We start from the raw sequence: 16952 nt of genomic DNA, 5'->3' as shown, positions 1-16952 counted from the left end.
CACAAACATTTGTTGGCTTCATCCTTCTCTGCTCTTGCTGAGATGGGCAGAGGTAGGGACCTTGACAAGAGGTTTTCTCCTCCCCTCTTCCATCCCAGACCTCACTTCCCCTCGCCTAGGCCAGGCTGAGCTGGGTTCAGGCCACATCCCCGGTGGGGCACACAACCCACATTCCTCAAGATCCCAGGCCGCACTGGCAAGGACAGCCCATTTCTGGGCTTGTTTCCAGCCTTGGGATGTCATGGTGTTCAGCTCCAGGGCTGCTTTCAGCTTTGTCAGAGCTCGGGCTTTCCTTCTGAACGTGGGCAGGCCACCTACCGGTCAGATGGGCCAATGCAACTATGTTTCTAAGCTGGGGTAGCGAAGATTGAGTCAGGGTGGAGGCCAGGAGGAAGTTCTTTGCAGACAGTGCTGAGGTGCTGGAATGGGCTGCTCAGAGAGGTTGTGGCTGCTCCATCCCTGGAGATCTTTGGAGCTGATGACAACTCAGCAGGCCCTGCAACCGCTCCAAGCCTCCAGCGGAGGCGGCAGTTGCTCCAACTGTCATGACGGAGCCTGCAGCTGCTTCAGTCCTGGTGACAGGCCCTGCCGTTGTGACGGGCCCTGTGGTTGAGACAGGCCCTCTGGTTGCTGCAGCCCCTGTGACAGGCCCTGTAGCTGCTGCAGTCCCTGTGAGAGGAATTGTGGTTTGTCCTGTTAGCCCATCTGTGCCTCTGTCAGACACCCGTGGATACAAGATGAGTCAACAGCTGAAAAAGTCACAGAGATTAGAAAGGAAATGTACTTTTAAGAAGAGATGAGAACAAAGCCGAGCCATCACAAGATGTGTGTGAGAAATAGTTCAGGGAGAGGCGGGGTCCTGCAGTCTCCTCACAAATTGGAGGGTGGCAGGGATACCACCTGCATGAGGTGAGAGTAGGTGGATGGTCTGCTTGGCCTGGAGTCAGAGCTCTCATAGTAGGTGGAGACACAAAGGAATGGCAGGGAATTGTGAATTAGAATCATAGAATGTTTTGGGCTGGAACGGACCTTTCAAATCATCTCCCTACAACTTCCTGAGGGGAGGTTGCGATGAGGAGGGGCTTGGCCTCTTCAACCATTCAACAAACATTACACGAGGAAATGGTCACAAGTTATTCCAGAAGAGGTTTAGAGTAGACATAGGAAGCAAATTTTTCTCCCAGAGAGTGGTCAGGGACTGGAGTGGCCGCCCAGGGAGGTGGTGGAGTCACCGTCCCTGGTAGTGTTCAAGAGGCGTCTGGATGAGGAGATATGGTTTAGTGGTTTGTTGTAGCTACAGTAATGGGAGGGCAGCTGGACTAGATGATCTTGTAGGACCTTTCCAACCTCGTGATTCTATGATTCCTTGATCTAGTTGCAAACTCTCCACTACAGGCAGGAACACCACCTGCCAGACCAGGCTGCTCAAATCTCCATCCTGTATGTACTGAATGCCTCTTATAATCACACAGGAGCTCCTGACCTCTGACCATGCACTCCCCAGCCCTGCTCCAACCACTCCTTACCATTTTTGCTTTGGGAATGCCGGAACTGGACGCCATAGTATCTGAGAACTTATGTGCATGATTTTGTGGGCAATATTGGTGACAAGTAGACATTTGGACTAGTTGGTTTTAGAGGTATTCTCCAACCCTCCTAAAGATTTGTGGATAACTCATTCTGTGATTCTAAGAATGGAATGTAAAATGAGACAGAACTCTCGGAGTGAGCTGAGAGATCTATGAAAAAACTTCAGCCATCATCAGGGCGAGCACAGTGCCCCATGGCTCCTCTGTTTAGGGGAGAATGGGGCCCTTGGTCCATTTGTTTACAGTGAAGGCATGTATCTGGTATCCCTTTGAAGGGAAGAGGACCATGACAAAGCCAGCGGAGATTGAACATCTGCTTTCATGCTATGGAAGTGATTCTTTCTCTGCCATGAAGTAAAAGTATCCATTCGGAGAAGTTCAGGCAAGTGGAAAGGTGGAGAGTATCTGAGGGAAGTAGCTGTGCTTGGATGTGATGCCTAATTCTGAACAAAGAAAGGAGAGATATATAAAGATTGGATGTTGGGAAGAACATCTTTATTCAGCTGTGGAGCTGCAATTCTTTTGCTTGGGTAATGAAGGCCCACACCCACATCCCATGTGACCAATGTGGTGAGGTGACCATGATGCCTCAGAGGGTGGCAGGGAGCAGCCACTCTGACCACTGAGGCTTTGAATCAGGCCGAGTTTTGGTGCCAAACGTGAAAGGACTTTCTCAAGTTAAAATTCAGATCAGCATTCCTTATTTTGGGAACTACTGTGGGCTCAGGGAACTGGGATCCACGTGGAGGAGATTGTCATTTCCACAGGAACAAACTTAGAAAAATGTGTGTAATAAATTAAGAAACACAGAAATGTCGTAAAAACAAACAAGCAGCCCACTAGTACAGCCACAGCAGTACCTATTGTACTGTCTTTTGCTAATCCCTTTAAACCTTTCCTTTCACCTACAGTTTACAGGGCAAACTGCCTTACAGAGCAAACAGAAGAGCTCAATATGCTCTGCCAGCAAAAGTTCTACTAACCCCGTGTGTTTTGAGGTGGTCACGAATCCTCTGCCAGGCGGGATCTTCATCTCACCCAACACAGATTTCCTGATGGAGTTTAGATGTGAACTTGAAGGGAACTGTAGGCCAGTTTACCTGTGCTGACTGCAAAACACTTGTAGCTCTGATGCTTCTAGATAAATGTTTCTTCTGAGCTGGACAAACCCACAGACAAATGCTCCTCATTCCACGAATGTCATGCCAGCCTGCATTTCATCTCTGGCTCAACTCATCACTGCCGTGTGGACTTCAGGGGCTTACTTCATTGCTTCTCAAAGCCTTGGAATTGCTCACCTTCAGTGGAACTTCCCTACGGTTGTCTAGTAAAAGCATCTGCACACTCAAACACTCAGGTTAATTAAAAAAATAAAACCCTAATCTCAAAATAAAGGAATAAATAGAAATGACAAGAGTTTGGGGAAACGGGAGCAGTCAGGTTTTCTCTCTGGAGAGACAATAAAGAGAGACAAAATGTCAGTGCAGTGAGAAAGGTACCAAAGGAAGAGAGAGCTCAATGATGAACTCAGCTATAGCCACGAAAGCTCAAGCCCCGCTATAAGGAATATGCTTGGGCAGCCCACACTTCATGAACATCAAGTTTTAGGGTTCTCTTTCTGTTGCTTCAACTAAGCTTCATATTGCGTCACATTTTAAGTTCTGAAAACATTTACTTCTTTGTCAGTGTTTTACAGGCTGGTTTGTTCCGATTCTGTGTCTAGCAGACTGGGGGAACCCACAGACTTACGCTCCAGGAATGGGAAAAAAGAGGGAAAGTGTAGAGCAATGACTACAAAATAAATGGCTGCTGATATCAAAAAGGGGAGGGAAACTATTTTGTGGATGGTATTTATCTTTCCCCCTGAGTGGAAAACAGAAACACAAATAACACAAAATCCTCTGGGGTATGTAGTATGTAGCTCTTCCTCTTTTTGGAGAACCAGGCACCCGGAACCATCCACATTCCATGGAACTGGAGCACTAGTAGTTTAACAGTGCACTGTGGGATGTTATGATGTGGAATACGATAACCAAAAACCATCAAACCCTGACACCTCGTAGACAAGGCATAATGCATATCATTAACGCTTTCCCTGCTGCCACAATAGAGAAGAAGAACGGAGGCATGTGCACGTTAGTCTGAACCCTTCTTTGGTTTTGGCTCCGAGATTAGTCACTGAGGCATTTCATGCGGTAAGACCCTGACTTATCTAGGAGATGAGAGGTGGCTGTTGCCGTGTGGCAGTCGGCATCACAGTGTTACATTTGAAAGCATTTCTTTGGAGGTGTTTGCCTTTGGAAGAGAATGCTCAGGGCTGTTTTCTGGCAGAAGATCTGGCCTGTGCCCGAAGAACTCCAGCTTCCTAAGGGAGACTGGGGGATGATACCACTGTATTATGTGAGGGCAAGATACATGCTGGTGCGTCCATGCTCCCTCTTATTGGCTGCCAAGGCCACGAAGATTGAAACAAAAGGAGTTCCTGCTGAGATCCAAAAGCCAGAAGCTGTCACTCCAAAAGGAGCTGACTCGATCTCTTTGGACATATCAATTTATAAGTTTGTGCTACCATTGCAAAGGGTCATTGTCGTCATGATCATCAACCGAACAACAATCTCTGATAACCCATAACAAATGAAGATCAACGATGGAACTACAGACAACACTGGATGCGTGGTGATGGCCACCTCTTTCTTGCTTCCTACAGAGACCTCTCGCTTTTCCTTCCTATCTTTTCTAACACCAGTCTTCCTATCCCCATACCCCTAAACCACTAGGATTTGTAACAAAATGGTCAGGCTAACATTTGATCAGTTGCGCCTTCATCTCTCCATCGGGAACACATACATTAAAAGATCCTCCTCTCTCTCCTATAAATTGCAGCAGGACAACATTATACAAACTATGATGATATGACACTAAGGTCGTGCCAACAATACAGCAGCAGTTTGTTACCAAAGCATCACAGAATGCTTGGGTTGGAAGGGTCCTGACAAGCTGAACTAATTCCAACCAACTGCCGGGGCCAAGAGTTTCCACTACAGAAAGTTAGAATAGAGCTCCATCCAGCATGGACATGAAAACCAAAAAAGATGGAGTATACACAGCTGCTTTGGGCAGCCTGTGCCAGTGTCTCACCAATCTTAGGGTAAAGAACTAGCTCTAAGACTTAGTCTAAACTACTTCTCCCGATTAAAACTAGATTAAACCATGTCCTATCCCTATCAGACCATGGAAAATGTCGCTCACCACACACACAAGACACCAAATATGCTGTTATCTTGATATCTTTACTAGACCATGCAGAAACATAAACTAAACTATTAGACTCAGATCAGAAGTGCTAGCGTGGGACCAAAGGGACAGCAGCACTTCAGCATCTGCCACGAGGAGCAGTGCCAGCAGGTTGAGGGAGGCCATGCTTCCTCTCTGCTGCAAGGCAGCACCTAGTCCACAATCTGTGCTGCCTGGAATGGCTGCCAACCTCTTGCTTGAGGGCCTGCGCCCACACCCACTGTGAGGCAGTGACCGTGATGTCACAGTGGGTGTCAGGGAGTGGCCATTGTGACGTGATGCTGGGAGCAGAGCCAAGGCTGCCGGGCTCAGCCTGAGCATCAGTGCGGTTTGGTGAGGCGTAGAGAGAGCAGTGACTCTTGCAATGCTCACTGTTAGCGCACATCATGTCCAATAGGAAGAGGAAGGCCTCCAGCTCGGAGGAGCCAGGTGAGAGCACTGCATCCCTGAGCAAAGCTACTGGGCAAAAGGGGTGCTGGTTATCTGCCTGTGGCTGAAAGGCTAAGAAGGGACAGGCAGGGACTCCCCAACAGCTGCAAGGCAGGGCCCCTCAGCTTCATGGCAGGTGGGCCCATCTTGGGCTGTGTTTGCCCACTGGCAGCGTTGGGCCTGCCATGGCCCCTTCTCCTCCACCGCCTTCAGCCAGCACAGCAGGCACAGAGCAGGACTCTGGGGACAGCCCTCAGGGACACCTGGCTGTGCAAGCTGCTCACCGCTACTCACATTTGCTCTCTCCTCTGCAGTGTGCATGCTGTGTGGCCGGGCAGATGTTGACCCGAACATCTGTGGGCACATGGTTCATGAGAGTGGAATTCACGTCCATTGGTTGTGCTTGGTGAGTTCTCCCATGGGCTCCTTTCTGATCACTGCTAGGGATGCTCCTTTTCTTCCTATACTAAGGAGACCTTGTTCTTTTCCCTCCTACAGGATCTTGCCAGCACCATTAATGAAGCAAGAGGGACAAGGTCGGGAAGTGAGGACCGCCTCCCTCTTGCTGCCATCAGACGTGCAGCCAAAGAGGCAACCAGGAAGGTGAGGACTCTTACAGAGCAGGCCGATTTGTGCCAGGAGAGGCTGACACCAGCTTAGTCTGGAGCCAAAGAAAGCCATCGCAGCCTTTCCAACTGCCTCCTGGACTAAGTTAGAGGATGAGTCCTGTCCACCAGGCATCTTTGTAGAACATCACCCAGCAGTGTCCACGTCCTGGGCCCTGCCCAGAGATGTGCGGCCAGCCACAGAAGCCCAGAGTGTGCTGCTGACAGGGTTGTTTTGTTCATTCCAGCAATGCTGCGTTTGTGGAGAAAGGGGTGCTACCATTGCATGCTCAGAGAGAGGCTGTGAGCGCAGCTTCCACCTGCCCTGTGCCCAGGATGGGGAATGCATCACCCAGTTCTTTGGGCAACGCAGGTAAGTGCTGTCAGCAGCAGCCAAGCCAGGGAGGAAACTGCAGTTACACCTCCCGGCAGCTTGAGCCAGGGCCTGGAGCTCCTTCCTGCTCCTCTGCCCTTCTTGCAGCACGGCTCACGCTGCCCATCGCTTCCATATTCCCCCAGGTCCTTTTGTTCGGAGCACCGTCTTCGCCAGGAAGCTCAGGAAGCTCCACCTCAAGGCACAAACTGCCTCATATGCCTGGAGCCTGTGGGGGACACTGTGTCCTACCACACCATGGTGTGTCCAGCGTGCAGACACACCTGGTTCCACCGGGGCTGCATCCAGGTAGGAGCCCTCCCCTCACCCTGCAGGCACACTTGGTGCTCAGCAGCACCAGGCACTGCTCACACTCACACTGCTTCTTCTTCATCTTCTGTAGCAAATGGCCAGGAGTGCTGGTGCTTTGTGTTTCCAGTGCCCCAGCTGTCGGGATTTTGAGGATTTCATTACAGAAATGGCCCTGCTGGGGATCCGAATCCCAGTCAGGTTGGTGCCCTTCTGCCCACTTCTGCTGACATAAAGACTGTTGTGCTGGGTCTGTCCAGGGGCTGTCTTGGCAGGCCTGGGCCTTGGCTGGATCATGAGCGTGTGTCCAACCTTCATGGAGAGGCTGGGAATGGAGTTGGGGTGAATGAGATAGGAGGACCTTGGATCTTATGCTGCGGACACTGGGGGCTCATCACTTCCCCTCACTTCTCTTATAGAGAGCCAGAATGGGAGCAGAATGATGCATATGCATCACTTCTGGAGAGGCACAGCCGCTGCGATGCCAGCGAGTGCCTTTACCCTGGAGGCAGAGAGCAGGCAGAGAGAACAGGGTGAGTTACCGCAGCAGCTCTCTGAGGCTCTGTGGGGGTTCTCAGCCTGACCACAGGCTGGGGGAGCAATAACTGAGCACCAGAGATGTGCTGTGCTGGGCACTCCCTGCCTTAGCTCACTTGCTACTCACAGCCACAACCCCTTTGCTTCCCCAGATCCTGGCAGCTGATCCTGTGCAGCTCCTGTGCTGCTGAGGGGACCCACCGTCGTTGCTCGCACTTGAGTAACACAGCAGCCAGGTGGGAGTGCAACAGTTGTGCTGGCCAGGGAACTGGTAAGTGGCAATCTGGCAGTAAGAGCTCAGGGCAGCTTTGCTGGAGTCTGTCTGCCGCAAGAGGTCTGGCAGATCTCACTGCGGAGCTGCCGCTTCATCCTCATAACCTTCCTGCCTCCTCTTACAGTCTCCAGTTCTGACACTGAGAGCGACAGTCCCAGCGCTGCCGCTCAGAGGGCTCAGGGGCCATTCATCATCTTCGTGGAGCCTGAGGATATCAGCTCGATGCCTTCCAGCCAGGTAGCACCGGGGACGTCCCAGACCTCCCAGCTGCCTGAGCACAGCAACCTGCCTGAGACCGAGCAGGAGACAAGCAGCCCACGTCCATCTGAGGATGGGGCTACCTCGGAGCAGCTGCGAGGACGTCGTGGGCGCAGACCAAGAGCAGCCCAGAGGTCTCAAAGTGGTTCCCGAAGATCCACAAGGCAGAGGGCATCCAGAACCTGCAGGGCGTCTCCATCAGCTGCACGCAGAAGACGTCCCAGGCAGCGAGGAAGAAGTGGCACACGAAGCCGCTCCCCGCTGCAAAGTCGGGCCTCGCAATCCCGGAGCCAGCCAAGAAGACGCCATGGCAGCAGGCGAACGCCAGCCTCAGGGGATCGGAGCAGCACCCGCAGATCAACAAGATCTGCAAGATCAAGATCCACCAGTTCTTCCAGAGCGCCTGGACGCAGGGGACGGTCCAGGCGTTGAGGGTGAGCCCGCACCCAAAGTTCTCCCCATCAGAGACATCGGGCCCACAGTTCCCACAGCTCGCAACAAAGCAGCAGCAGGAGCTGGGCCCAACAGTGGAGGCCTTTCTGTGAATGAAGCTGCTCCCAGGAAAAACATCAGAGACAAAGTCCCCACAGACATCCACCGCGTCCGCGTAGGTGCAGCCGATTGCTTTTTGTACAATGGCCTGGGTCAAAAAAGACTACCATGTTCATGTGGATCAACCCCCCTGCTGTGTGCAGGGTCAACATCCACTACACCACACTGCCCAGAGATACATCCAGCCTGGATTTCCATGCCTCCAGGGCTGGTGCATATGCAACATCATTGGGCAACCTGTTCCAGACTGTGTCACTAACATTTCTGAGAAAAAATTCCCCCTGATATCCAGCCCCAAACTCCCTGGTCTTAGTTTAAAAACATCCATCCTTGTCCTAATGCTATCCACCCTTGCATACCGTTTACCCCCCTAACCTTCCCCTCCTTACTCTGGTCCCAAAATTCCATCACAATAAAGATCAGAGTTCCCACACAAACACAAACATTTGTTGGCTTATTCCTTTCCTGCTCTTCACACAGAATCACAGAATGACCCGGGTTGGAAGGGACCTCAAGGATCATGTAGTTCCAACCCCCCTGCCTGGCAGGGCCACCAAACGTACGCCTTTACTAGATCAGGTTGCCCAGAGCCCTGTCCAAGCTGGTCTTGAACACCTCCAAGGACGGGGCATCCACAACCTCACTGGGCAGCCTGTTCCAGGACCTAACCACTCTCCTAGTGAAGAACTTCCCCCTAACATCCAATCTAAATCTTCCCTCTTTTAACTTAAAACCATTTCCCCTAGTCCTGCTATTATCAGCCCTTTCGAAGAGTTTACTCCCCTCCTGGGAGTAAGTTCCCTTCAGGTACTGAAAGGCTGCAATGAGGTCACCCCGCAACCTTCTCTTCTCCAGGCTGAACAAACCCAACTCCCTCAGCCTGTCCTCATAGGGGAGGTGCTCCAGCCCCCTGATTATCTTCATGGCCCTCCTCTGGACCCTTTCCAAAATCTCCATGTCTTTTTTGTACTGAGGGCTCCACACCTGGACACAGTACTCCAGATGGGGCCTCACAAGAGCAGAGTAGAGAGGGACAATCACCTCCCTATCCCTTCTGACCACCCCTCTCCTGATGGAGCCCAGGATCCCATTTGCTTTCCGGGCTGCCAGAGTGCACTGCTGGCTCATGTTGAGTCTTTCATCCATCAGGACCCCCAGGTCCTTCTCTGCCGAGAGAATTCTCTCCTCAAAGGCAGCTCTTCAGAGCGTTACATGTATCTCTACACGAAAAGCAACGGATTTTCCTCTTAAGCCCTCCTGAATCCTGGACTGTCCCTCCTCACAGCCCCGTCCTGCCCACAGCGCATCCTCGTTCCGCCGCCTCCACAGCGCGGAGTCACTACAGCCCGGCCCCGCCCGCCCTGCTCCGCCGCGAGCCACGAGGGGGCACCAAAGTGCCGCTCGGCTGCGTCTCGGGGCGGGCATGAAAACAAGCCGGCACGCTTTTAGAGAAGGCTTTTAAACCGCCTTTCCTTCTACCTATAAAGCACTGCCTTCACTGATCGTAACAGAGTCCAAACACGAAGTTCTGTCTGAGCCACGTCTGTGCAGTTCCGATACAGGAGGACCTGCAGAGGCACGGCCCTGTGCAGGTGGCCGCTGGTGGCAGGCAGCGTGTAGTACGTGTGTGTACCTGAAGGGCCCAGCCGGGCCCGGGCTGCGCCGTGCTGACTGCTGGGCAAACAAAGCCTTGCCCGGTGCCACTGAGGCAGGGCCGGCGGGAGGGCCCCACGGTGCTCTCCTACCCCCAGAGCTTACAAGTCCGAAAAGACAAAACAAACAATGACAGACATAACAGGCGTGCAGGCAGCTGCCTTGGCCCTGACCCTGCAATTTTTTCTGGTCTGGTTTAACCCTGTCTGAGAGGGCGCACGATCTGGACTCTTATTTTAAATGCAAATCTTTGCCTGCTTGCTAATCCGAGGAAGCTGAATGTACTTTCTTTTAATGTATTCTAGGTTGAGGTTTTAAAAGCAGTATCAATATTTGCTGTGTTTTCATACATCTCAACCATCAACAGAAAATAATAAAATATCACATGTTTTGGCTTCTAATTTGTTTCTCTCTGTTAATAATAATAATTCTCCTTCTCTTTTCTCTCTCATTTCTTTTTTTTTCCCCTCAGCCTTTCCCATTCTGGATTACTTATTCCCTGTCTTATTTTAGGTTTCTGCCTTGTGTTTGTCTTTACTGTTGTGCATTCCCACTAGGTATCAGCAAAAATACTCACATGCTTAAACACAGGCAAAATTCTGTAAGATTATGACTGCTTTTTGTGCAGGCATTAATCCCTAGATGACTCTTAACGTAGTTCTTTCCACCTTACCTATCTTTTCACACAGACTCTGAGGCAATAGTTCCAAAGCTGTTTCAGTTCTGCCTTATGTCTTATTGGTGGGCTTTTCTGAGCCACATGGACCAATGCTGAGTACAAGAACATATACTGCTGATTTCAGCCACCAAATCTTCAAAGCATCCCCCAGAGACTGATCTTACGTTAGCACAGTCCTGGTAACAGCGCTGGAAGGCATGTCCTGTGAGGAGAGGATGAGGACACTTGGGATATTCAGTGTGGAGAAGAGGAGGCCAAGAAGGGAACTTGTTGATCTCTACAACCTCTTGAGGAAGGAAAGCAGAAGGAGATGCTGGGCTCTGTTTATGCTATGTAATGACAGGATGTGCAGAAGCAGCACAAAAGCTGTGCCAGGGGAGGTTCACACTGGACACAAGGAAAAGTCAAAACAGAGATAAATGTATTTGACTATAAAAGTGTAAAGCATAAAACTGCCCCCTTTATTATTCAGTGAAATTCTAAATATCAATAAATCTCCCAAACCTGATTTCTGAAATCAGTCCAGTTACTCTCCATCCCTGTTCAACACTTCCACGAATAATTCCCCTCTGTTGTGCAATGTAAATGTCACAGGGAAGAAATCTTTGGGTAAGTTTCACATTTGGAGAAGTGGAGGTCCCGGAGGTCCTGTTTTTAACTCCCTGATCAGGCTGCCTTCAGGAGGAACTCTAATTGCTGCTGTTTTCTCAGGGGGGGCATTTTGTGTATTGTGAATAGGCACCATATATCACAGCAGAGCAAAGTAACTCCTGTATGAGTTATTTTAAGTAAACATCAAGCAGTCAATTAGACTCTTTTTGTGCTAGGCATTTGCCTACTTTTTTTCCTTTTTTACTGTGCTGCTAAACTGAGAGTATCAACATGATTTGGAAGAGATAATCAATAAACCCATGTACCTGTTATTGAAAACCTGCTAGCAGATTGAGAAGACTTCACACAAACTTGTTGCTGCTTCCAGTGAAGCTGTCTTTCTCCAGATCTTGGTCATTAATTGCAGATGATGTGAAAGGAGGTCTTATTAACAATCCCTATACCCTCTTCTCAGGCAGATTCTTTACTTTACAGAGCACCAGGTTGTGTTTTTTTTACCAAATGTTCCTTGGGAGGAATTCAGAATCCTCACCTTCAAACTTGAACTTCAAAGTCAGGCAGTTTGTCTCGTGCCCATCTTCTCAGCATATTTTTCAAGAACAAATTATAAACATTTCAAGCAAAGTGCACTTATTACAAGTTTGTTTGCCAAGTACTTCTGCCTCCCTTCCAAGTTCCAGCTACGTCAAAGCATCTGGTTTACAAACAGGTTCCTCCCCTCGGCTGGTACAGGGATGCCAGGAAGGAGAGGCTTATCACTAACAAAGGAGTTTCCCAGATGAAAGGGGAAATGCCGTGGGAGTCACCTGACAGACTCTCACTTGCCACGGAGTGTGTAGGCACCTTGTAGTCACTGAGCAGATGAATGAAGTGATGTGCAGGAGGAGTGATTTTCCCAAGTTCTTCAAGAGCCCCACTAAAATTCCAAGAAGTCCTGTTGATTTCTATAGATTTACACTGTGCTTTCAGAAAATCACTTCTTCTAATCATGAGACGCTCCCTGCCTGTTTATCTTCTTTAAAGGAGTATGCAGTGATCTGAAATTCCTGCATATTTGCAACTTCGCTTACAAAAATACTGTTCACCGAGAAGATAGATATCATCAGTCTAAAATGTATTGCAATGAAAGCAATGCTCATTTTTACTTACAAGTTCTCATTTTTACTTACAGCTATCCCAAATGTGACTTATGTAAAGAATAAGTTATTTTGACTTGACAGTCGGGTCAACCCCAATTTCAAGAGAATGTAAATCTGGCATAAATCCATGCCCTTCATGTGCATCACACTCCACACTGAGATCTACCACTACACGGTCTTGAATACAGAAAGCCTACACAGTTGTTGTTGTTTTTTTTTTCCTATCATAGACTGCATAGCAAAATTAAGAACTTTCAAATGCTCCTTTGAAGATATGGGAGAACTTCTAAGTATGCTAATAAATGTTAGCCTGATTAGAACATGTAATAGGTATGACAAAATGGCTATTACTACATTCTCTCATGGCCCTTCTCCTACATCAGATTTTCCTGCATTTTACAGCAGATCTTAAGGATCTCTCCCCTGATTTTAGAGGATTTCACCCTAATTTATAGTGATACACTGAATGTGGACTTAGCTCTAAAGTACTAAGTCTTGTCTAGACAGTGATGCTGGTGGGATTGTTCTGAAATCTCTCATTCCTGCTAAACAATTTCAGTATTTCTGTGAGTCTCTTTAAGTAATGGTAATAAAAACCTATATAATATACCACAACCTGAACAGTTTGTCTTTATATAACTTCATCCAGAAATAGCTCTGTATGAGATTGATGCCTGATGCTATACTTCATCCTATCTTGAGTTATACTTTGTTAGGAGGAAGGAACGTTGAGTCACAAAGTAGCGAAGACTCCAAATTTCATGCCAAAATCTTTATTTTAAATTATTGTTAAAAAAAGCTTTCGATGGCATGGAAAATCTCCAAACCTTTTGTTATCTGTGTTATCAAAATACCGAGCTGTGTCTGCTCACTTGCGCAAGTCTTTGTTTGCACGTACTCTAGGCAAGCAATCAGATGTATTATTCTTACACAATGCCTTGCAGCCTGGATGCTTTGCCAACTGAATGGGTCTGTTCCTGTCTTTTGCATGTCTGTGCAGGACAAAAGGGCAAAAAGAAGCCTTCCCCAGATCTTACAGATCTATTGCTGTGACAATTACAGTATTCACCGAAAAGGGTTTTTCAGTTTGGTGCTGACCCCACAGCACCTCAGATTGTGGTTACACCTATACTGAAATATTAGCTGAAGGCTTTGGTGTGGGAACTCACCCTGCACTGCTTACATGTCGGCTTGGGCCTAGTTTCTAGCACCTGACTGGACACAAGGCCATGGAGCCAATTGTTTCATGATGGCAGTATCTAATACTGTATCTGTATATAATTCTGGCTAAGTACTCAGAAATTTGCTTAGTCACCTTTATTATTGTAAGTCCAGAATTAAAAAGAGCAAAGAAATAATAAAGATGCACAGTTAAGGTATAGTAAAAAGCAAGTGTTTTAGGCTGCATTGAAGCAAAGATGTGGGTGGCCATGTCTGATCTCAGCAATGATTAAATCTTTCAGCAAGTCACTGATTGTGGTGAAAGTAGCATGCTACTAAAAAACCAATCAGACACTCAAATTTGTTCTTGTTAGCTTCTCATTTCAGTGGTGGGGAATCCAGTGCCAGAACTGTCTGAAAACAGGACCAGAAATCCTGGCTGAGTTGAAACCATACATAACCATTCTCAAGCACATCATTTTATGGGCTACCTCATCCGGAGGACTTCCTGTGAAGATTTGCACATAACTTGGCGGCCCATCTCCCTTTCAGCTGTCTTTCAGCTCCAAGTGCTGCTAGTAAAAGACACTTCTCTGTTTATCCTGTTATGTTTTTCATTATGAAGCTTATGTATTGTCTTCTTTTCTTGTTCAGGTACTCAAAATGCTGAATTATTGGTCATGGTTCTGTGTGACCTGGTTCTGATGTTATTAGTCCAGCTGCTGTACTTTTGTTATAAGATATTTCAGGTATTTCTCTCTTTTGGAAAAGTACATTTCTTTTGTGAAAGAACTTCTATTGTGTGCCTGTTTTTCACAATATATATGTGTGGTGCCTACCGCAAATGATTGCCTGCTGTATACATAAAAATAAGGTGTTTTAATCATAATATGCCCATCATTCCTGCTGGCCAATTTACAGTAAAAATTTTTTAAAATGATAAAAAAAGAAGTGCTGGTATTCCTGGAAATTTTCTATTCGAGGAGGAAAAAAACAAAACCGAGTCTCATTCAATACTGTCAGTTGGGAAAAAAAAACCATCCCAAACCAACAAGTGTGTACTATTCTCAGCTATGTTTTCTGAAGCTCGTCAAATGGAGGCTGTTTCTTATCAGTGGCAGGAATGAAATGTCAAAATTAAAGGCCTTTTAAATTTTCCTGAATCTCAGCAGCCAGAACATAGAGGCATCTTGGGCTGATCTCTCATGATGAAGAGGAGCAGAAGGAAAGAGGAAGCCTACAATTAAAAGAAGCCAGAACCCAAATGACAACGTGATTTACAAATCAGAGGGACAGCTTTCAGAAACAAAATGAACAAGTCTGTGATCCAGTGACTTTCATTGTGATAGTTTCCATCTTCTTCCCACTAAGTTTTTAAAAGTCTAGGCTAGACTAAAAGGGTTATGTTTCCCCCAGTTACGTTACTTATTCCACATAAGCAGACTTTGACTTGCAATGGGGGCTCTCATTGCCTTAGGAATGTAAGAGGTTAATTCAGGCTGTCTTGATATCAGATAATAATTACATGATTTATGACCTCTGTCATAAAGCATCCAAGAGATCAAAGACCAAAATAATGTTAGTTCATTTTATGTTGATTTTGTTCAATGTTAGTAACAGATGGGAGTTGGGTTTTTTTTCTCATTAGTCCTTTTTTTTTTTTTTCTTGCTTTAATTCTAGTAAGCTGATTTTTGCCTAATATACATCATTTTCACTATTTTTCCTTAAACTTGATCATGTCTTCCATTCAAGAACATACCCATAGGAACGGACATTTGCTATCATGAAGGTAATTCCTAAACTTTCTAAAAAACAAAGCTTTAAAATAAAATAGTCTTAGCTTTGGGCCACAGGGTAGTTCTGCATTGAAACTTCATTTTTATAGCATTCATTATACCTTTTTGAAATCTGTGGTGCACCCCAACTGGTTTTACTGAAGAACCCTTACAAATATTGCATAAAGTGGGAGACATGCTATATTGTTCTACAGTTTCTTTTGGTTAGTACTGCAAACTGCTGCTGTTGTTTTCTGCAGGGAGGCAAATGAGTTATCATCCATACAGAAATTCAAGGAGTTTAGGTAAGAATAAACTAATTACCCAAGTTGGAATTTTGAAAAGACATTAAAATCAATATCACCTCTTTCTTATACAAGTGCCATAGAGAATAAGTCACAGAGTAAGTGCTCAGGACTTTACTTTCTATATTGTCATTGCAGAGGGACTATGCTTTCAACATCAGACTGTCTTTTGGCAGCGGACACCGGGTTGGATCAATACTGACAACAGAACGAGCTTGTCACTTGCCAGGATTTTTACAGGGTGCTTAGTTAAACAAAATAAAAATAAGAATTGATTAAAGCACAGGAACAGCTCTCAGAAGGCTTTTGTTCCATTCCCAAACAAGTCATAGAATTCCTGTGTGAGTCTCGATGCCTTCTGTCTCTCAGTTTGTTTTCAGCTTAATGCAAATAATCATAGAATCATAGAATGGTCTGAGTTGAAAAGGACCACAATGATCACTGAGTTTCAACCCCCCTGCTAAGTGCATAGTCACCAAACAGCAGACCAGGCTGCCCAGAGCCACATCCAGCCTGGCCTTGAATGCCTCCAGGGATGGGGCATCCACAACCTCCTTGGGCAACCTGTTCAGTGCGTCACCACTCTCTGTGTGAGAAACTTCATCCTAATATCTAACCTAAACCTCCCCTGTCTCAGTTTGAAACCATTCCCCCTTGTCCTTATCACTATCCACCCTCATAAACAGCTGTTCCCTCTCCTGTTGATATTCTCCCTTCAAGTACTGGAAGGCCACAATGAGGTCTCCCCGAAGCCTTCTCTTTTCCAAGCTAAACAAGCCCAGTTTCCTCACGTTTCAATAATAACACTCACTAGGATTTCTGAATGACTCTGCTTATTGCTTTTTGTAAAACACTCTAAGATTTTTTGCTGGAAAGCAATACAAAATTGACGAGTTTCACTTGCATGTTTCTTAATACCTTATACACTGGTATACACTTACCAGTCTTTTATATTGGTAAAACTACTCTCATCAACAGCATACCCATGATTTCTCCAGAATTTTGTTACTTGCTTTCCTATTTTGTTAATATATTATTTCCTAGAAATCTTCTTCCAAGAAAAATAAGCTATCACTAAGGACTCTTTTGGTCCATCAGAATTGTTGGTTTTGTACTGATGCATTTGGAGGCCTTTGTTTTGATGGCTGCAAAGCCATCATATAAAGCTCAGTATTCCAACGCTGTCTATTTGTAGCTTTGCGGAGTATAGAACCTGAAGTACCACTGCAATCATAAGGTCTGTCTTCTGGTATGGAGCAGGTTGTTAGAGCTGTCTACATTAATTCTTGACTGAGCTACAGTCTATTAGAAAAGCATGTTGCAATTGCTGCTGAGGACATTAGAAAGTAGCCCACTTCCATGGGCAGAAAGTATGTGTTGCCATTTCTAGCATGAATTTGTCCAGGT

General features: G+C 46.8%; 1 protein-coding gene across 1 annotated transcript; it reads left to right on the top strand.

The window, feature by feature from the left end:
• The first annotated feature begins 5269 nt into the window (after positions 1-5269).
• Positions 5270-8617, top strand: LOC107308963 (E3 ubiquitin-protein ligase PHF7-like). Its single transcript, XM_085536771.1, has 9 exons — positions 5270-5312; positions 5627-5734; positions 5836-5915; positions 6166-6290; positions 6437-6599; positions 6694-6800; positions 7019-7132; positions 7289-7407; positions 7535-8617. The coding sequence occupies exons 1-9, from the start codon at positions 5270-5272 to the stop codon at positions 8098-8100; spliced, it is 1425 nt and encodes a 474-aa protein (XP_085392897.1). The 3' UTR covers positions 8101-8617.
• The last annotated feature ends 8335 nt before the right edge of the window (positions 8618-16952 follow it).

Source organism: Coturnix japonica, chromosome 1, assembly GCF_054131305.1.
Source record: "Coturnix japonica strain WE chromosome 1, WE-NBRP24, whole genome shotgun sequence".
NCBI classification, from domain to species: domain Eukaryota; kingdom Metazoa; phylum Chordata; class Aves; order Galliformes; family Phasianidae; genus Coturnix; species Coturnix japonica.
This window is presented reverse-complemented; position numbering and strand designations above follow the sequence as displayed.